General features: G+C 32.2%; 1 protein-coding gene across 3 annotated transcripts in view; it reads left to right on the top strand.

The window, feature by feature from the left end:
- LOC127725784 (golgin subfamily B member 1-like) overlaps positions 1-22354 on the top strand; it is a 58590-nt gene that overhangs the window by 15946 nt on the left and 20290 nt on the right. Inside the window, exons 1-4 of one of the 3 annotated variants that reach the window (XM_052233058.1) lie at positions 3-9516; positions 12429-17819; positions 19756-19841; positions 21268-21331. In XM_052233058.1, the coding sequence (XP_052089018.1) occupies positions 85-9516; positions 12429-17819; positions 19756-19841; positions 21268-21331 (14973 nt within the window). In that variant the 5' untranslated portion in view covers positions 3-84. Of the gene's footprint in view, positions 1-2; positions 9517-12428; positions 17820-19755; positions 19842-21267; positions 21332-22354 lie in introns of those variants that run through there. The other 2 variants (XM_052233059.1, XM_052233060.1) reach the window with 2 other exon arrangements.

A 22354-nucleotide genomic window follows, 5' to 3' on the forward strand; every position in this document is an offset into this window, starting at 1 on the left:
GAATTAAAACTTTTATGTGACGATAAAAGATTACAGATAGATACCCTGTCTCAAACTCTTGCTGATTCAGAGAATCGTTTTATAATGCATGATACTGAGTACAAGTCTCTCACAGCATGCATCAACAAACAAAACAAGCACTGCATGATTGACATTCAGAAATTACAAACTCAATTGGCTGAAAATAAAATGACCTTTGCCCAGCATGAATCAGACTTAAAATCACAAGTAGAGACTTTAACTGGTCGCTTTGATTCTCTTTATTGTGAACATGAACAAACAAAGCATGAACTTACAAACATGACTGAAAAGCATGAGGGCGAACAGAAATTAAATGAACAAGCTGAAATGTCATATACAAAATTAACACAGGATGTTCAGATGAAAGAGAAAAATATAGCAACTTTAAAAAGTGATCTTAAAGCAATGTCACAAGGTAAAGATGGCCTGATGTCAACAGTTTCAACTCTTAAGGAAGAATCGACAACCTTGACACAAGAAAAAGATGGCCTAATATTAACTGTTTCTACTGTTAAGGAAGAACTGGCTAACAAGATAAAAGATTTAATGACAGTCACTCAAGAGAAAGGTCAGCTGGTGTTAACTGTTTCTGGTCTGAAGGAAGAACTGTCCAACAAGTCAGAAGACATTGTCACTCTGACACAAGAAAAAGATGGTTTGGTGTCAACAGTTTCTAGTCTAAAGGAAGAAATGAACAACAAATCAGAAGACATTGTCACACTGACACAAGAAAAAGATGGTTTGGTGTCAACAGTTTCTAGTCTAAAGGAAGAACTGACCAACAAATCAGAAGACATTGTCACACTGACACAAGAAAAAGATGGCCTGGTGTCAACTGTCTCTAGTCTAAAGGAAGAACTGACCAACAAATCAGAAGTTGTTGTCACACTGACACAAGAAAAAGATGGTTTGATGTCAACAGTTTCTAGTCTAAAGGAAGAAATGAACAACAAGTCAGAAGACATTGTCACACTGACACAAGAAAAAGATGGTCTGGTGTCAACAGTTTCTAGTCTAAAGGAAGAACTGACCAACAAATCAGAAGACATTGTCACACTGACACAAGAAAAAGATGGTCTGGTGTCAACAGTTTCTAGTCTAAAGGAAGAACTGACCAACAAATCAGAAGACATTGTCACACTGACACAAGAAAAAGATGGTCTGGTGTCAACAGTTTCTAGTCTAAAGGAAGAACTGACCAACAAGTCAGAAGACATTGTCACACTGACACAAGAAAAAGATGGTCTGGTGTCAACAGTTTCTAGTCTTAAGGAAGAACTGACTAACAAATCAGAAGACATTGTCACACTGACACAAGAAAAAGATGGTTTGGTGTCAACTGTCTCTAGTCTCAAGGAAGAACTGAACAACAAGTCAGAAGACATTGTCACACTGACACAAGAAAAAGATGGTCTGGTGTCAACAGTTTCTAGTCTGAAAGAAGAACTGACCAACAAATCAGAAGACATTTTCACACTGACACAAGAGAAAGATGGTTTGGTGTCAACTGTCTCTAGTCTCAAGGAAGAACTGACCAACAAATCAGAAGAACTTGTCACACTTATACAGGAAAAAGATGGCTTGTTAGCCACAATTTCTCTTTTGAAAGAAGAGTTGAATGCAAAATCAGAGGAAATTGCCACATTAATAGAGAGCAAATATGGTGGGGAGTCAACTATATCCATTCTCAAGAAAGAACTTGGCACATTGACAAAAGACAAAGAGAATCTGGTGTCAGCTGTTTCTAGTCTAAATGAAGAACTGAGCAACAAATCAGAAGAAATGGCTATATTAACCCAAGAGAAAGATGGTGTAGTGTCAACTGTTTCTAGTCTCAATGAAGAACTGACACTTTTGACACAAGAAAAAGATGGTCTGGTGTCAACTGTCTCTAGTCTCAAGGAAGAACTGATCAACAAATCAGAAGAACTTGTCACACTGACACAAGAAAAAGATGGTTTGATGTCAACAGTTTCTAGTCTGAAGGAAGAACTGACCAACAAGTCAGAAGACATTGTCACACTGACACAAGAAAAAGATGGTTTGCTGTCAACAGTTTCTAGTCTAAAGGAAGAACTGACGAACAAATCAGAAGACATTGTCACACTGACACAAGAAAAAGATGGTCTGGTGTCAACAGTTTCTAGTCTGAAGGAAGAACTGATCAGCAAATCAGAAGAACTTGTCACAATGACACAAGAAAAAGATGGTTTGATGTCAACAGTTTCTAGTCTAAAGGAAGAAATGACAAACAAATCAGAAGACATTGTCACACTGACACAAGAAAATGATGGTTTGCTGTCAACAGTTTCTAGTCTTAAGGAAGAACTGACCAACAAATCAGAAGACATTGTCACACTGACACAAGAAAAAGATGGTTTAATGTCAACAGTTTCTAGTCTGAAGGAAGAACTGTCCAACAAGTCAGAAGACATTGTCACACTGACACAAGAAAAAGATGGTCTGGTATCAACAGTTTCTAGTCTGAAGGAAGAACTGACGAACAAATCAGAAGACATTGTCACACTGACACAAGAAAATGATGGTTTGCTGTCAACAGTTTCTAGTCTTAAGGAAGAACTGACCAACAAATCAGAAGACATTGTCACACTGACACAAGAAAAAGATGGTTTGATGTCAACAGTTTCTAGTCTGAAGGAAGAACTGAGCAACAAATCAGAAGACTTAGCTTTAGTGACGCAAGGAATAGATGGTCAATTGTCAACTGTCTCTAGACTTGTAGAAGAATTGGCGACTTTGGGACAAGAAAAAGATGGTCTGGTGTCAACAGTTTCTAGTCTCAAGGAAACACTGACCAACAAGTCAGAAGACATTGTCACACTGACACAAGAAAAAGATGGTTTGATGTCAACAGTTTCTAGTCTAAAGGAAGAAATGAAAAACAAGTCAGAAGACATTGTCACACTGACACAAGAAAAAGATGGTCTGGTGTCAACAGTTTCTAGTCTGAAGGAAGAACTGACCAACAAATCAGAAGACATTTTCACACTGACACAAGAAAAAGATGGTTTGGTGTCAACTGTCTCTAGTCTCAAGGAAGAATTGACCAACAAATCAGAAGAACTTGTCACACTTATACAGGAAAAAGATGGTCTGGTGTCAACAGTTTCCAGTCTTAAAGAAGAACTAACCACTAAGTCAGAAGATATGATTCTAATGACCCAAGAACAAGATGATCTAGTTTCAACTCTTTCCAGTCTAAGAGAGGAACTGACAGAGAAGTCAGAAGACATTGTTACACTAACAAAAGAAAAAGATGGTATTGTGTCATCTGTTTCCAGTCTTAGAGAAGAACTTACCAACAAGTCAGAAGACATGACTTTAGTGACTCAAGAAAAAGATGACCTTATGTCAACTATCTCTAGTCTAAAAGAGGAACTGACAGTTTTTACACAGGAAAAAGATGGCTTGTTGTTAACTGTTTCTAGTGTTAAGGAAGAACTAGCTAAAAAGATAGATGAATTAATGGCAGTCACACAAGAGAACGATCATCTGATGTTAAATGTTTGTACTCTTAAGGATGAACTGTCCAACCACACAGATGATCTTGTCACATTGAAAACTGAAAATGATGGGCTGATGTCAACTGTTTCAATTCTTAAGGAAGAGCTGTCCAACAAGTCAGAAGAGATAACAACACTAAAACAAGAAAAAGATGGCTTGGCATCAACAGTTTCTGTTTTGAAAGAAGAGTTGGCTAATAAATTAGAAGAGATATCCACATTGGCAGATAGTAAAGATGGTGTGGAGTCAGTTGTTTCCATTCTCAAGAAAGAACTGGCAATATTGACACAAGACAAAGAGAATATGGTATCAACTGTTTCTAATCTGAAGGAAGAACTTACTTACAAATCAGAAGATATTAACTCATTGACACAACAGAAAGATAACCTGTTATCAACAGTTTCTAGTCTTGAGGTAGAACTGACCACATCTAAACAAGAAAAGGCTGAATTAAGATCAACTGTTTCTAGTCTTGAAGAAGAACGGACAATTATGAATCAAGAAAAAGATGGCCTGATATTAACTGTTTCTAGTGTAAAAGAGGAACTTGCAAACAAAATAGAAGAATTAATAGCAGTCAAACAAGAGAAAGATCAGCTATTGTTAACTGTTTCTAGTCTTCATGAAGAACTGAACAACAAGTCAGAAGACATGGCTGTAGTGACTCAGGAGAAGGATGGTCTAGTGTCAACAGTTATAAGTCTAAGGGAAGAACTGTCTAACAAGCAAGATGAAATCTTAATGTTAACAAAAGAAAATGATGACTGGAAGTTAACAGTTTTTAATCTTAAGGAAGAACTATCCAGTAAGACAGAAGAGCTAGATACAGTGATGCAAGAAAAAGATGGCCTGATGGCCACAGTTTCTAATCTGAAAGAAGAGCTTGCTATCAAGTTAGAAGAGATCACTTCATTGGCAGATAGCAAAGATGGTGTGGAGTCAGTTATTTCCATTCTAAAGAAAGAACTAGCAATATTGTCACAAGACAAAGATAATATGGTATCAACTGTTTCTAATCTTAATGAAGAACTAGCAATTAAATCAAAAGAGATAGTTAGTTTGAAATTAACTGTTTCTAATGTTAATGAGGAACTGGCTCACAAGTCAGAAGAACTTATCACAGCCACACAAGAGAATGATGGGTTAGCATCAACTGTTTCTTGTCTTAAAGAAGAATTGTCTATTAGATCAGAAAAAGAAGCCACATTTGCACAAGAAAAGGAGCATCATGTTTCAACTATTACAGGTTTAAAGGAAGAACTGGCCACATTGACACAAGATAAATGTGATATGGTATCTCTTGTTTCCAGTCTTAAAGAAAACATTGCAACAGTTACACAGGAGAGAGATGACTTAATTTCAACTGTGTCCAGTTTAAAGGAAGAATTGTCTAATAAATCAAATGATCTAACAAATGCAGTGACCAAAAATGAGGGACTTTTGTTGACTTTGTCAGCTTTGAAGGAAGACTTAAATCTGAAATTACAGTTAGCTGATGAGAAGCTTGTTGTAGAAAAGGAAATGGAAAAACTTTTGTCATCTGTAAATATATTGTCAAGTGAATTAGACACAGCAGTGCAAAGTGTTGCTGCAAAAGAAGACACTTCTGTAAAACTGAAATCTGAGCTGATGAGACACAAAGCAAAACTGACTGAAACTCAAGATGAGAATGAGCACCTGATGAATCAATTGATGAGCACAACTAATGAACTATTAAGTAAAACAGACAACATAAAGAGTTTAATGATAGAAAATGATGGATTATTATCTGATCTCTCCAATGTCAAAGACAAATTGTCAACAGGAAATAAAACTTTAGCTGATTTAACACATGATAAAGAAAATTTGAAGGCCACAATTGTTGAAATCAAAGACCAATTACAAATTAAGTCTAAGGATATAGATAACGTCATCAAACAAAAAGAAACTTTGTTGTCAAATTTAGAACTAAATAATATAGAACTGAATACTTTACTAGAAGAAAAAGAACAACTAATGTTAACTTCCTCAAAGTTTAAAGAGGATAATGAAATAATGAAAACCGACTTTGATGCTGTACAAAATGAGAAAGATGGACTTTTGTTGACTGTAGCTGCTTTGACTGAAGAGAAAGATGAGTTGATATCTTCTAAGACTAGTTTAAAATGTGAGCTAGAAAAATCTGCAGAAAAAATGTCATTGCTAATGCAACAAATAGATGATTTGCAAACAAATGTGTCAGAACTTAAAATTGATTTGGCAAACAAACTTGAACAAATTGATTCAGTTTCAACTGAAAAAGATTGTCTTTTATCAAATTTAGATTCCCTTAAAGAAGAAAATCAGGTACACACAGAATTGAAATTAAAACTTGAAAAAGATCTTGAACAAATGTCAACAAGCTTTTTTGTTTTATCTAGTGAAATTGAATTAACTAAACAAAATCTTACATCAAAAGAGGATTTAATAGTCAAACAGAAATCTGATAATAAGGAGAATATTTGCAAAATGACCAATGACATATCTGGATTAAAAGAAAAACTGACTGAAAAGTACGAAGAAATTTCATTCTTGAAAATTGAAAATGAGAAGTTATTAGCAGATATTTCCATACTTACAAAAGACTTAACATGTTTGTCAGATGAGAAAAACCAATTGTTGTCTTCTATTGCAAATCTTGAGAAAGACATGGAAGACAACTCTCAGAATTTGATATCTGTTAATAAAGAAAAAGATGAATTAGCATCCACAATTACTAGTCTAACAGAATCTTTTACTAGTTTAAAAGTAGAAAATAACCTTTTAATGACAAGATCAACTGGTTTGGAAGAGGAATTAAATAGGAAGTGTGAAGATCTGGCAGCACTTGTTGAAGAAAAAGAAGGATTTGTGTCAGAAAAAGTGGTTGAAGTTGAAACATTAAGAAAGGAAGGAAATGGCCTGGTAACTACCATATCATCTCTAAAGACTGAAATGGCAATGAAAGATGGGGAAGTATCTTTTCTTGTTAAAGAGAAAGAAGATTTAGAGGCAAAACTGGTTAGTGCGATGGACAATGATTCAAAGAAAAATGAAACTCTTGTTTCTGTCACACAAGAACGGGATAATCTTATGTTGGATATTTCATCATTGAGGGAGGAACTAACAGCAAGATCAAATCAACTTGATGCAGCATTGGGGGAAGTAAAAATTCTGACAGGCAAGCTTAATTCTTTGACTGAACAGATAAGTTTGATGAATGCAGAAAGTTCAGAATTTGTGAAAGAAAGAGATGATTTAAATCTGTCTCTGTCAGGTGCAAAGGAAGAACTTGCAGATATCACGAGAAAATATTCTATTATACAGCAAGAAAAAGATGAAATGACAGCTGTCTTGTCTACTTTGAAAGAGGAATTAATGAGGACAGCAACAGAAGTAACATCACTGTCAAAAGAGAAAGATGAGTTGAAAATAGAACTGGCTACTGAGGCTGCATTTAAGTTGACACTTTTAAAAGAGAAGGAAGAGATGATCTCACAACTGGAAGCTGAAGCATTGTCAAAGTCTAAATTATCAGAGGAGATTCATGAGCTTATATCAAAACTTGAGTCTGAATCGTCATCAAATGTAAACCTCTCACAGGAGAAACTTAATTTAGAACAGAAAGTTAAAGAACTTGAGACAACTGTACATATTTTATCCAGTGAACTAGAAACAAAAGCTGACATTGTGACAAGTGCAATTGATCAGATCAGAAAACTTAAATTTAACATAAGAATAATGCAAGATGAAAATGACAAAATGTTGAAAGAGAAAGATAATGTGCTGACTAATTTTCAAGAGGAATTAGCTAAAAAGACAAAGGAGTTAGAAAACCAACTTCATGAAAAAGAAACAATTGGATGTACATTTGCTAGTCTGAAAGAGAAAATTAATCAATATGAAACCACAATAAATGATTTAGCAGAGGAAAAAGAGACCATAATTTGCAGTCTATCTGAAGTAAGGAATGAACTAAATAAAACAACAGATGAGCTGTGCTCCCTTAAAGAGATCAAATCATCCCTGGAATCTGAGCAGGAGAAATTGTCTAGTGTAGTTCAGGTATTGACTGTAGAATTTGAAACGGAGAAACAAGTTGCATTATTCAAAAATGATCAGATTTCACAGTTAATGAAATTTGCAAAAGATGACAAGAAGAAGATTTCAAATTTACAACAAGAAAATGTGGAACTTTTATCTTCACTTGATATTTTGAAGGAAGATGTAGCCAGTAAAGCTAAACATATAAATGACCTTTTGGAGAAGCTGACACACAAAACAAACATGCTGACCTCAATTACTCAAAATAATGAAACAGCAACCAAGCAATTGGTTGAAAGAGACATGCAGTTTACAGAATTAATTGATCAGAAAGAACAATTAATTTCTAATTTGTCTAATTTGAAAGAAGATATTGAAAAGAAGAGTGAAGAAATATCCAAGCAACAGAATGAAACTGAAGACTTAATGTCCACAGTATGTGCTTTAAAAGATGACATTGCAAAATTGGATGATGACAAACAAGCAATTGCCGAGGAGTTACATAACACAAAGGTTAAGGTTGACATATTATCCACAGAACTAGAGACTGCAAGGGAAAGTGAAACAAGTAAAGGGGATACTGTTATGAAATTGAAACATGAAAATTTTTGTCAGGCGAAATATTTGTCACATGTAAAAATTGAAAATGAAGCTATTCAGGTAACAATAGCAGATTTACAAAAGCAACTTTTTATTAAAGAAGAGAATTTACTTTCCCTTTCCCAAGAGAAGGAGGATTTAGTGGCATCCATTTCTAATCTGACAGGTCAGCTAAATGTACAAACAGACCAGCTGTTAAATGCCACAAAGGAAAATGAGGAATTCATGTTAGCTGTTTCAAACTTGAAAGATGAGCTTTTTACCAAGAATGAAAATCTGTCAGCAGTCGCACAAGAAAGAGTTAAGCTGAAAGAAGAGCTAGCATTGGTTAAGGATGAACAAAATGTCAATACAACAGCAATGTCAACTCGTGTATCAGAAAAAGAGGAAAAAGTGTGTTTCTTACAAGATCAACTTAACCAGAAAGAAACTGAAATGTCTCTTTTGGCAGTTAGCATGGAAAATTTGGAATCTAAAGTTAGGGGCCTAGAACATCAACTTTCACTCAGATCAGAAGAGCTGTCAAATTTCCAGCATAAGAATCAAGAAGAAATAGCAACACTTGATTGTAAACTGAAAGAAATAAGTGATTTAAAAGAAGTTCTGATTGAAGAAAATAAAACAACAGAAGAGGAAAAATATAACTTGAAGCAGACTGTTGATATGCTGCTAATTGACATAGAGTCTTTCAATTTAAAGGTGAATGAAAAAGAAGATCTGATACACAAATTGAAAGCAAATATAAAATCTGCATTGGAAAATAATCAATTAATGGCTGAACAGGTGTCCTCTGTTTCAGAAGAAAGGGATGTTCTCAGATTAGATCTATTATCTACCCAGGAAGGATTAACCACTAAAACTGAAAATGTGTCCAGAATAATGGAAGATAATGAATTATTGTCAACACAGAATGAGCAGATTACTCAGTTGTCGGCAGATTTGAAGGAGAAAATTCAAACATTAAATGAAGATTTTACCCAGGTAAAAGAAACATTACAGCAAAAGGAAGAAGAATTGAAGTCATGCAGAGATAAACTTAGTCTTCTTCAAACAGATTTTGATCAGCTATCTCAGGAATGTGAACAGGCTCATACAAATGTGTTAGAAAAAGAGCAAAATATATTTGAACTAACAGAAACACTCGAGAAAACAGTTGAAAGGGAACAAGATGCTGATGCTTGGAGAACAAAATGCAGAGACCTGGAACAGTTGATTTCCACCAAGGATGAAGAGAATAAAAGAGAATTAGAAGAGAAAGACCTCACTTTCAGTCATTTGGAGACTGAACTCAATAGTCAAAAGGAGTCTTATAAATTGTTGACTAAAAAGGTGATTTTCATGTTAACACCCAGTACATTCTTCTAAAATCATTTCTTCTTTCTGGAGCATAACATTTCCTTTCTCTCAGCTAAATTTGATTCTTCATTTTGTTTTAATAACTTTGGTAGTCTTGAGATTCTTTGGTGACACACTAATTGCTGTAGTCTGGATTATTTTCAAGTCGTGTTCAAACTAAAGATTTTTTTTTTATTTGCTGCTTTTACTCTAAGTTAAGGCATTTAGGAGTAAGAGCAAAGACTGTTCTGTTCAAGAGTCCGAATAATGTTTTCTGGTCAGGTGACATATACATGTATTCCTATGGACTGTTATTGCTAACTTTTTTTTCAAATTCTAATATAATGTTTTTTATTATTTCTCAAATTTTCAGCTAATAATATTAATATAAATAAATTTTATTTTGAAATGGGTAGTCATATGCATGCTCATTTGACATAAACACAGAAGGAAAAATAAGAAGAAACAAGGAATATTATATGAAAAAGGGAGCCTTATTAATCAGAAATATAGATAAGATTAGAAGCTAATTTCATTTTGACTATACAGTTTATCTTCATCAAGTCTTTATTTTAATGTTGGATAGTCTTTTATTTAAATGGCAGAAAAAAGTACTCTTTATTTTTTTACATTGATAAAAAAAAAATTTGTAACTCAATATTTTTATCCTATGTGATTTGGTGAAGGTTTATTTACTTTAGGTTATGGCCATTTTCATTCAGTTTATGATTGATGCAGTATAAAATTTTATCTCCAACCCTTATTTAGAAGAGGTCAGAAGCATGGAAAAATAAAAAAAATGCAAAATTAAAATACAGGTGTAGTAATCTTAGATTATTTTTTTAAAAACTACCCAAATAAAGTGTATTATTTTAAGAATTTTACTCCAGAATCACAATTGCCTGGTAGGGGGTAGAATCACACAGTCATTCAAGGAAGAAATAGAGAGAAAAATGCAAACTTCCATGATGTTATTTTGCATTGTCTGATATCTTTTATTTACAAAGTAAAGGATGCCCAAATTTCACCTCAGTGTCTCAAATTAGTTATAATGTTTGCCTAATTAATATCATAATTCAATTTTTAATGTAAATTAAGTATTAACTGAATTATCAAATCTTTTATCTTCAGTACAAACTTTTTCTTTCTATCTGAAGCATTTAGAATATCTCTATTAAATCTACCTTATGTTAATAAAAATTCTTTCAAATAGCTTCTTCTCTATTCCTATACCTTAAATCCTTTGAATGTTAAAATTTTGAGAAACAAGATATAAGTACAGAAATGTTTACTTTTGAAGTAGTTTTTTTTCTTTTCTTAATATATATCAATACTGTATATTTTTTACTACCACTGATACTGATCATCTTTTACCAAATTGACGTTGTTTCTGATTAAGATTATATTTTCAAATTCTAGGTAAAAACACATGACGTCTTTATTTGATTTAAGTTGATTTTTTAAACAATGCTATAAGATAGATATTAAGCTGACTTTCATCGTATACAGATAGCTTTAATTTAAAGTCAATAACTGAGATTATATTTTATTTATTTGGCACTTCGTAAGATGAATGTTATTAAACAATTTATACAACATCTTTTTCAAACTGTTTTCTTTTGGAATTTATGAAATGTCTTATTTTCATTATCTAAAAAATTACACGCAGTCCTCAAAGTTTTGGAAAAGTTGTATTGTTCACTTTATTCATATTGTCGTAGTAGAAATACAATCCTAAATTTACCAAATTTCTGAAGTTTGGGCCACATAATGAATTTCCAATCTTATCTGCATGTAAAAATTCTTGAAAATTATGAAGTTAACATATGCAATTTTCAAATAAAAAAGAAATTATGAAATTTATTTAATGAAGGCAACTATTTAAGTAAATGTAAGAATTATTTGATGTATGGTACAATGTACTGGACTACTGTAAATTCAGAAATTAATGTATGCATTTATTATTGCGAACCCTTGACCACTGGCAAAAATGTGAAATCTAATTTAATGCAATTGCAAAATTTTTATGAACTACTGTAATTATGAATGCACTTTTTAACATTGCAAACCTGATACTGTCGCATTTTTCACATTAATAAAAACTTAGCAGTAATTTCTGAATTTACATAATTGTATAGGTAATTAGACATTTTCTTTCTCAAAACTTCTAAGATATTATAACAAATATATTCCTTGGATAATAGAGAAATAAAATTAATCTTTAGACCCTTTCATGATATTATGAAAGCATGCCCAGACTTTGGTGTTGATAGCTGACCATTGATAGCCTCTTTCATATTTATTCAAAAATTTTAGAGCTTATCATATTGTATTGACAATTGTCTGTTCTTGAGGACTACAAATGTATCTGTTTACCTCTAGACATAGTTGGGTTTCTGTCTTATTGACAAATACCCAACATCTTAAATTCACATTTTGAATGGTAAGTATGATATTTTCCAGATGAAAGTTCAATGATTTTTTTCAAAAATTTCTGCTCATCATGTTTGTCTGAAATAAGTCCTTACCTGGCATGCTTTTAGATTTATTGTAAAAAGGTCTTTTATTATTCAAATCAAAAGAAAAAACATCTCAAAATCAATATCTGATAATAACATTTTTTTATCAATGATATCTTATGTCATAAAAGTTTTATACTGTAATTTCAGAAATTATTGTGATGTGTTAATGCAAAAAATGTAACAGTATCATGTTAGCAAAAACAAAAACTCACATTCATTATTTCAGAAGTAATTTTCCATCATAAAATTTTGCGATTGCATTAATTAGATTTATGATGTTAGCCAATGGTCAAGGATTTTCAAAATTAAATGCACACATACATTTCTGAATTTACAGTAGTTCAGCATTTTACTTTTTGTTTATATGCTAAATTCATTTCACAGAAAGAACAACTGGAAACTGACATTAAGAAGTTAGAGAAGGTTAGCAAAGGAAAAGATGTTAAATTATCTCGAGCTGTTGAGGATTCGGGTGCTTTCAAATTATCTAAAGAGCAGGAAATGACGGAACTTAATATCAAACTGTCTGAAGTGACAGCAAATCTGGAAGAAACAAAAGCTCAAAAATCGTATTTAGAACAAACTGTTTCTGAATTAAAGGGAAGACTTGAAGGTTCTTCCCAAGAGCAGACAGTGTATAATGATAGTTTGGTGAAAGAGAATGAACTGTTGAAATCTGAAATGGACAATTTAAGGCTGGAAAAAGACAAAATTGTTAAAGAAACTAAAGAGATTAAAACAGAACTGAACAAATTACAAAAACTGTACAAAGGGAGAGAAGCCAAAATAAAGAAATTTCAGGAAGTTGTCAACGAGCAAGAAAAGTTACTTGCTACAAAAGAGGCAGATATCATTGTGTTTAAAGAAAATATGATACAACTAGAAAATAAACTAAAAGATGTCAATTATGATGAGGAGTTTATGCATTCTGAAATGAGTAAATTAGAATTGGATTATAACCAACTTCAACAAAAATATGATCAATATGAAATAGACTATAGACATCTAGAAATGAGGTGTCAGCAGCTAGAGGAGGAACTTCTATCAGCACAAAGTGATAACAGAATAGAACATGACCAAGTGACAGGTGTACACCAAGACCAAATCTTATACTTAGAACAGTATGTGGAATCATTGCAGAGGACCGTTCAGGAAAAGGAACAAATAGCAATAGATATTGAAAATGAACTCTTGGACTTGAGTGACAAAGAAAAATTTATGTTACAGGAAAAAGAAAATCTAGAGAATGAGATTTCAAAATTACATCAAATATGTAAAGGAAAAGATGAAAAAATGATACATCTTACACAGGAAAGTGAAGACCAGTTGTCAGCAAAAGATTCAGTAGTTGAAAAATTACACTATGAACTTGATGAGGCAAAGTTTAGGAATGAGGAACTAGAAAAACAACTGAAAATAAATTTCTCTGAAAAAGATGAAATAAATGCTGAATTACAGAAAATGCAAAAACTCTACAAGGGAAAGGATGTTAAAAACAAAAAATTTGAGGAAGTTGTTTCTGAACAAGAAAAACTCATTGCTGACAAAGATGCTGAAATTTTTATGTCGAAAGAGAGAATAAAACACTTAGAGCACAGGATGGGTGATGTTTTATATGAAGATGAATTAACTAGAAAAGACTTAGAGGTCATAAGGAGTGAAAACTTTGAACTCAAGGACAGATGTTATTGGTTAGAAGGGGAATTGGATAAAGTAAAACAAGATTTAACCGACAGATTAGATGAAAGTCAGACAGAACTGCAACGAGTGTGTGAAGAAAAAAACTTTATGTCTGCTTCTAAACAACAGTATGAAGAAACACTTCAAAACTTAGAGTATGACAAAGAGACTCTGACCAATGTTATAGGGGAGCGGGAGACTGGTATTTCAGAAATAAACAATGAACTTCAACAAGCCATTTCGGTACGAGAAAAATTGACTGCTGAAAATAAAAAATTGTCAGCTCTCGTTAAAGGAAAAGATGTGAGAATTAAGAAACTTGAGGGAAAATTAAAGGAAGATGAAGAATACATTAGTGAAATGAACAAAAGTTTACATGACATTGAGGAAGAACGAGAAAAATTTGTTACTGAAATAGGTAAACTTCAAAAGCTAGGAAAAAGTAGGGATGTAAAAGCTAAAAAGTTTGAAGAAGTTGTTGTTGTCCAAGAAAAAGTTCTTGTTGAAAAGGATACAGAAGTTGTTATTCTCAAGGAACAAATAAATGAGTTAAATGGTCGACTTGATGACTTGTACAGTGAAGAACAGAGCTTAAGAGATGAGCTAAATGAGTCTTTGACCCATTTTCAGGATCTGGAGGAAAAGTGTCATCACTTACAAACAAATATCGAACAGTTGCAAGAAAACATAAATGAAAAGGATTATCAAATTGAAGAATTTAAGAAAAATTTAGATGTAAATCATGAGCATATCGTGAAATTGGAAAGTGAGAAAAAAGAACTGATGATTGAAAAGCAAAAGATTGAACAAAGTATAGCTTTTGTTCGTCGTCAAGTATCAGATGGTGATGGCAGTGTAGATAAAGTGAAAACAGAACTACAAAATGTCCTTGTGGAAAAAGAACATTTGAATTTAGAAATAGCAAAATTAAAGAAAATAAGCAAAGGAAAAGCAGCTAAGGTGGCTAAAATGGAGGACATTTTATCTCAACAGGAGAACTCAATCGCTGGTAAAGAAATGGATGTTGTAGTTCTGAATGAAAGAGTGCAACATCTAATGGAGAAGTTAGAATACAGTGACCAAGAGGTCGGGATGCTTTCACAAGAACTTGAGCATGCATTAACTTGGAAAGACAAATATGAACAATTATATCATGAAAACCAAGAACACCATGGAATACATGTAGATAAAATGGTCTCAGAGCAATACCAGAGGCAAGAAATGGTTCAAGAAACTTTCCAGGAACAAGAAGCTTCAGGACCGTTACATTCTGCAGCACTATCAACAGCACCTGACAATGTTGACAGTCTTGCAATAGAATTGGAAAACCTTCAGTTAGAATTGAAAAGTGAAAGAGAAAAATTTGGCAAGGAGAAAGAGGCAATGAATGGACAGATAAAGAAACTGAAAACACTTTGCAAAGCAAAAGACACAAAGTTAAATAAACTGATGTCAGAAACAGAATCTCAAAGCAGTGAATCTTCACAAGTATCAGGACTAGAGGATGAAATTCTCATTCTAAAAACTGAAAATGAATCTTTAAGGGAAGGCCAGCTTTCAAAATCAAAAGAATTAGAGATATCTGTAAGCCTTTGTCAGGATTATGTAACACAAATCAAAGAATTTCAGGAAAAAGTAAATAAATATGAAGTTGAAAACATTGCTAAATCAGAAGAAATTGAAAACGTAACTAGTAACATGTTGGCATGGGAACAGTGGTACAAGACAGAACTTGAAAATCAGAAAATTGAGATAGAAAGATATAAAAATGAAGAAATAACAGGTTTACAGAATACATGGAGTTCATATGAGACATGGTATAGGCAGGAAATAGAAAAGCTTCAAGGTCATATAAGTAACCTTGAAGGTAAGCTGTCAGTTGTTGGTAGTGGAGCATCAGATGTGTTACCTGTAATAGAGGAAATCATAGAGCCCAGTGCAATAGAAAAATCTGAAACTTCACCAGAAATTATTGATGAAGAAAGAGGTGTTAATAAAATATCTGATTCACAATCACAAATGATACACAATGTGTCCTGTGAAACAGATATAGTGTCAAAAGAAAGTGATAAAAAGCAACAGGATGAATCCAGTAAGGAAGGTATACAAAATGAACTGGCAGTGACAGAAAGAGAAGTTCTGGACATGAAAAGGGAACGAGATTACATGAAGCAGGAACTCGAAGTTAAAAACATTCATGTAAAGGAAATGAAACAAGAAATAAAAAAATTACAAAATGACTTTACCAGTAAGGAAAATGAACTGTTTTCTTTAAGAGAAACTTTTGAAAAAGATATAGAGATATTTCAGAATAATTTGGATTCATTGAAAGAGGAGAAAACTGAATTATGTAAAACTATTGAAGATAAAACTCAAGAAATGTTATCTCTGAAGACAGAAAACGCTTCAAAAGGTGTTTGGGACCATGATCAGATAACTACTATGCAATCCAGAATTGAAGAATTGGAAAATAACGTGCAGTATTTAGAGGGAGTGAATTCATCATATGCAATGAGTAATACTGAGATGGAAAGAAAATGTCAGCACTTACAACACATTGCTGATGAGTCAGAAAAAGAGTTTGAAGAACTCAACAATGATACAAATTTGTTACGTCATAATGAAGAGTTATATAAAGATATGCTGAAAACTTTGAAAATGGAGAAAGAAAATTTGGCAATAGAAACTGAAAAAGCATTAAAATCAAAAGATTCTAAAAACAAAACAATGATTGAAGCCATCGATGACTTACAAGATATGTTATCAAAAAAAGAATCAGATTTACAACAAATGGTGACAGAGAAAGAAGCAAAGTGTGAAGAAATTGCCCAGCTAACCAATACTGTAAGCTACCTCCAAGAACAATCAAAGTCAGATGTGACACAAATGCAGCAGGAATTCATGCAAATGCTAAATGAGGATATAGGATTATCTGAACATGAGATGGAAGATCTTCAAAATGAAGATATCAATAAGCTGGTGACAAAAATTAAGTTAGAACTTTCGAATTTAAAACAATCTCAGTCAGAGTTGCTTTCAAAGTGTAGTAAAAGTGAGGAGAAAGTAACAGAGCTTGAAAAAGAACTAGAAAACAGTCAGAGTTTAATAGAGCAAGAAAAAGAAAACACAAAAACTTTGGGAATGATTGTTAACAATTACGAGGTGAAATTGGAAGAAAAAGAACAATGTTTAGTTGATCTGAAACAGAAATTATTAGTAGTCCCAGATCAAGGTCAAATTACCGAAAAAGACAATCAAATGCACCAACTGGAAAGTCAATTGGCAAGATTAAAGGACAACCTGTCCCATCAAGGCAGAGAAATGCAGGATCTTCAGCAATTGTATCAGAATGAATGTGAACAGCTTGAACGTACTTTAAATGCTCTAGAAGACAGTAAGAAATCTTTTACTTGTAAACTAGAAGAATCAGAAATTGCCATTACAAACTTACAAGAAAGATTGTTATCTGCTGAATCTGAATGTGAAAAATCAAAACAGCTTATTCAAGAAAAAGATAATTATATCATATCTATTGAACAATCAAAACGAGAAAATATAGAAAAAGTGAATGAAATGGAAGGACAAATAGAAACAAAGGATGAACAAATAAAATCTCTTACAGAAAGTCTAAATAATATACAGGATGATCTAATGAAAAGAATCGAAGAAATGAAAATTATGCAAGAAATGTATGATAAACAATCAGAGGAACAGGATAAAATAATGAATACTATTGAGGAATTTAATGCTTCAAATGCTCAGAAGTTACAAGAAAAGGAAGTTAAAATCACTGAATTAATGCAGGAGTTGTATGGCAAACAAAGCATCCTGGAAGTGACAGAGGCATCCAAAATGGCATTTGTCACATCACTGGAAGAAGCTGAGCAGACGTTAACTCAAATGAAAGAGCAAATTCAAGAAAAGGATAAAATAAAAGATGAATTAAAACTTCAGTTGCGTAAAAATGAAGAGAAAGTAAACATGTTGGAAGATAATATTGATAGATTATCTTTGGAAAACTCCACATTGAAACAACAACTAAAACAGTTGGAAACAACAGATGCCCATGGCAACCTTTCTGGAAAAACAGAAAATGTAAGAAACAAATGTATATTCAGATTCAATACTTATAGCTAGTGTGTATATATTGTGTGTGTAGGTACTAATTTTTGATATATCACATAATTGGCTATAAACACAGGGTACACAAAACTTTGCTTCTCCTTTTTAATGGAGTATATGTACAAGGGCTTATTGAAGGGTCCCAATAATTGTGTTTAACTTACGAAAATAAATTGATTTAAAAAAAATATATTTTTTGAAAGATGATTTAAAGTTTCATAAAAAGAATACATTAAAAATGTCATGTACATGTGTTTTAACTTTTGTGTACCCAAATCACATTGTTGGTGCATATTGTATACACTTATTTCATCACAAATCAATGTTTGAAGTGAATTTTAAAAGAACATTTTTTCTTATTTTGATTTTTGTACTTTTTTTTCAGTTTTAATTGAGTTATGTAAATTTGATGAAATGATTAACTTTGTATATTATAGTGCACTGCATTAAATAACAGACATTGATTTGTGTGATGGTGCAGTTTAAAAGTGCTAATTGCTAATAAAACTCACTAGATTAACTTTTTTTTTACTTTTACACAAATCTATTGTGATTGACAAATCTGAGTTTTAGTGAGCTAGTTTTGATTTTTGTTTGCAGTGTTGTCTTCTAGTTTCACCATTTTCCTGTTTGCTGCAATAAAAAAAAGTGTAGTAAGCTTTAGTTGCTATAGATATTCATATGTTATATTTATTTGATTTTCTGTAAACAGTGTAGGATTCAAATTTATAGCAATAATACAGTTTTATTGGTTTTAATAGTTTACCTTGTATAAATGATATTAAAAAGAATCATAAATATTAAATAATCTGCATTAGGCTTTTAATGTAGATTAATGCATTGCTATATAAGAACAACAATGTTGTCAGGGAAATTTGAAAATACCTTTTATATAATCTACCTGAATAACATCTAATAAAAAGTATTTGAAAAAAATAATCACTGTTAAATATACCTTATACTTTTTGTAAACATATTTAGCATGTGTAATTAGCATGATTATGTTGGTTTGCATGCTTATTATAACAATACATATATACAGAACTACACATAAACTATACACAATATATGTAATACTAGTGTTATAGATATTGTACAGTGAATGGTGCTTATCTTATCAAGGGCAGTGTCATCCATACAAGTGGTTATTATATCTGTTAGTGTGGAATCAAAACGTTTTTCTTGGCTTTATTTTATGATTTCAGTAAGTTATTTTGTTAGGGGAGTTCAGTAGTTACAAATTGTTTGGAAAATGTTTTGAAATTGAAAAATACTTAAACATTTTATTAAATGGAAAACATAAATTATATTGTCATTGTTTAATGGAAATAGAAGTTTAGGTGATAAATCACTTTCCTTAGATACTTTCAGACTTAACAGAATTTAGAGATCTGTAGAATGTCTTTAAATTTTCAATGATATATTAGATATGATTGCTGATTATGGCTAATTGTACCAGTATTCCTTTCATAAAGTGAAAGCTGATGCATGCTTGGAAATGAAAACACATTAAACATGTGTATTAACATGTATACCTCAATAAGAATTCCTGAGGCATTATGTTGGGTCAAATTTTTAAGTTCACAGATCCATCAGTGTTGTTAAACATTCACTTCCACTCGGTCTATCTCATGTAAATGATCAATTAATTTTACGTGTTGTTAATTTGATTTAGCTTTATATTTTCCCAGCATTTCCCAAGCTTTACTGTATTTTATTTTTTTCTCATTATATATTTTATTACAAACAGATTTGTCAAGAGAAAACAATAATTTGGATTTTAATTTCTTCAAATTCAATTGTAATGTACATTTATTATTTTCAAAAATATCTATTATTGATTTTTTTTTATATTTATATAGCATATGTTACCAAACAGATAAAATGATACATGTGTGGTATTTTTTAGATCCAGCAGATGGCAGATATTGTACAAGATCGTCATAGAGAGGAGGTAGTAGAAGAGGATGGTAATACTGATGCAAAGATTCAGAAGTAAGAGTTTTGTAAGACATATATAAGTGAATCTTGGTTTATCTAACCAGTAATACTTTTTTGGAGGACTGGTCTTTTATGGGTAACCTTGACATTAGTAGGCACATCTCTAAGGATACAAAATTAAGATATGGTACCAAGGGGGAAATCAAAAAGCATAGTAAGTAAAAAAAAACAGACAAAAATGAAAGAAAACCAAGTAGTCATACAAATTAACCCCTAGTATGCAAATTGTATTTCTTAATTTCAATATTTTTTTTCAAGATGATTGACTTTTATTTTAAGTATTTTAATTTCTTTTGGAACACCCCTAAAATTCTGTCTATGATAGTATAGGGGCATTATGCTTTCCAGTGTGTGTGTGTGTACTAAATCAGGTTAAACTTTTTGGTTTAGGGTAGTTTGTGGTCACTTAGAGCTTGAAACTTAGTACACATGTTTTCAATTAAGTTAACTGTTTAATATATACATGTCAAATTAGGGTGTTTTTTTTTACTAAGATTTCAAAGTTTACTGAAAATTGAAAAGAAAAGCAAGCAGGGTATGGTGCTATATTGATGCATATTCTTGGTTGTTTTTTTTTACTAAAATCACAGGTTGGAGCCAATCTGCTCCACCTGTTGCTAACTTTTTGGTTGAAACACAATAAAATATGAACAGTTGTCCAATTATAAGGAGATACATCCTTTTTGTTTTAACCATCTTGGTGGTCTCATGGCAGCATGCTTGCCTGAAGTACAGAATATTGGGGGTTGAATCCCCAGCTGTGTCAAACAAAGTGAAAATTGGTTTGCTGCTTCTTCATGAAGCATGTGGCATCTTAGAGAAAAACTTGTTGGCTCAGAGTCTGAATTATGTGTTATGGTGGGATGAATTGTTTTACTGTGGACTGTTACCTTGTGAAGTACACATTAAGTTTCCGGATGAAAAGGTCAGTCTAGCACAAGGCACAGATCAAATTCATATTACATAAGCATGTTCTATCTTGATATGTATGTAATAATTAATTGCCACTGAATATTTAGTACCAATCCATCATGATTTGTTATAAAGCTGGTTAATAATGTCAGTATAAGTTGAATTTTGTGATATTCATCAGTAGTGTTTTTCTATCTAGTCATAACAAAAGAATATCACCATGACATTCTTTCCCAGTAAATATCAGTTGCTAGGCAATTAAAATTCATTTTAAAAAAGTATGCTGAGATTGAATTTTGCAAGCTTGGATCCTTTTTAATTTCTTTTAATAGTTGCTATTTGGTGTTCTCACTGTATACTAACATTGAAGTATGGAATGAAATCTATAGTATGTTGATATGTTCATTTGATGGTTATTATCATTATTTCTGTTAAATGTAAAGAAGACCAATATAGTCAGATGTGTCCTTTATCATGATAATTTAACTGTTTGTTTTGAATATTGTAGAGTGCCATTTATCGAAGAAGCTATCATGGTTGAAAAGGTCCAAACATTACAGTCGGCTGCTGAGGTAATGTATTTGGTTTGTTTATGCATGTTTCTAAGTATTATAATGCGGTGTTTTATTTCAATATAGCGACCAGCACACTATTTATCTGAAGTAATTTTTGTCCCCCGCACGGAGCGTTGAGGGGGACATAGAAATACCGGGTGTCTGTCTGTCTGGTCTTGTTAAGTTGTTAGCACTCTCACATGTACAATTCTTGCCAGATTTTTGATTCAGCCATGCTGGATCTATGCGATCACTCTTTTTTTGGAGATGGTGCAGAATACTAAGTTAAAGACATCTAATGAAACTAATTATGTGTTTTTATACGCCCGTTTACGGGACGTATTATGGTATACCGTTGTTCGTCTGTCCGTCCGTCCGTCCGTCTGTCTGTCGTCAACATGTCGGACATTAACTCAAAAATGCTTAAACCAATTTGCATGAAACTTTGGTGAATTGTTTATATCTATTGACGTGAGCTTCCTTTCGTTTTTTTTTTAAATTTAGATTTTACGTTTCCGAGTTATGGGGTTTTATTCATTAAAAAAAGGGGGATTTCCCAGTTTTCGGACAATAAGTCAAGAATGCTTTCACCAACTTGCAAGAAATTGTGGTTAATTGTTTATATCTTTTGACATGAGCTCCCTTTCAATTTTTATAAATTTTAGAATTTACGTTTCCAAGTTACAGGGTTTTATTCATAAAAAAAGGGGGGATTTTCCATTTTTCGCACAAAAACTCAAAAATGCTTTCAGCAATTCTTATGAAACTTTGGTGAATTGTTTGTATGTATTGATGTAAGCTCCCTTTAGAATTTTATAAATTTTACATTTTACATTTCTGAGTTATGGGGTTTTATTCATTAAAAAAAGGGGTGATTTTCCAGTTTTCGGACAATAACTCAAAAATGCTATCACCAATTCTCATGAAACTTTGGTGAATTGTTTATATCTATTGATGTAAGCTCCCTTTTTATTTTCATAAATTTCTAATATGATATTGAGAATTAATTGAACTTTATTTGTTTATAGTCTGACAACAGAT

This window comes from Mytilus californianus, unplaced genomic scaffold (genome assembly GCF_021869535.1).
Source record: "Mytilus californianus isolate M0D057914Y unplaced genomic scaffold, xbMytCali1.0.p SCAF_15, whole genome shotgun sequence".
NCBI classification, from domain to species: Eukaryota; Metazoa; Mollusca; class Bivalvia; order Mytilida; family Mytilidae; genus Mytilus; species Mytilus californianus.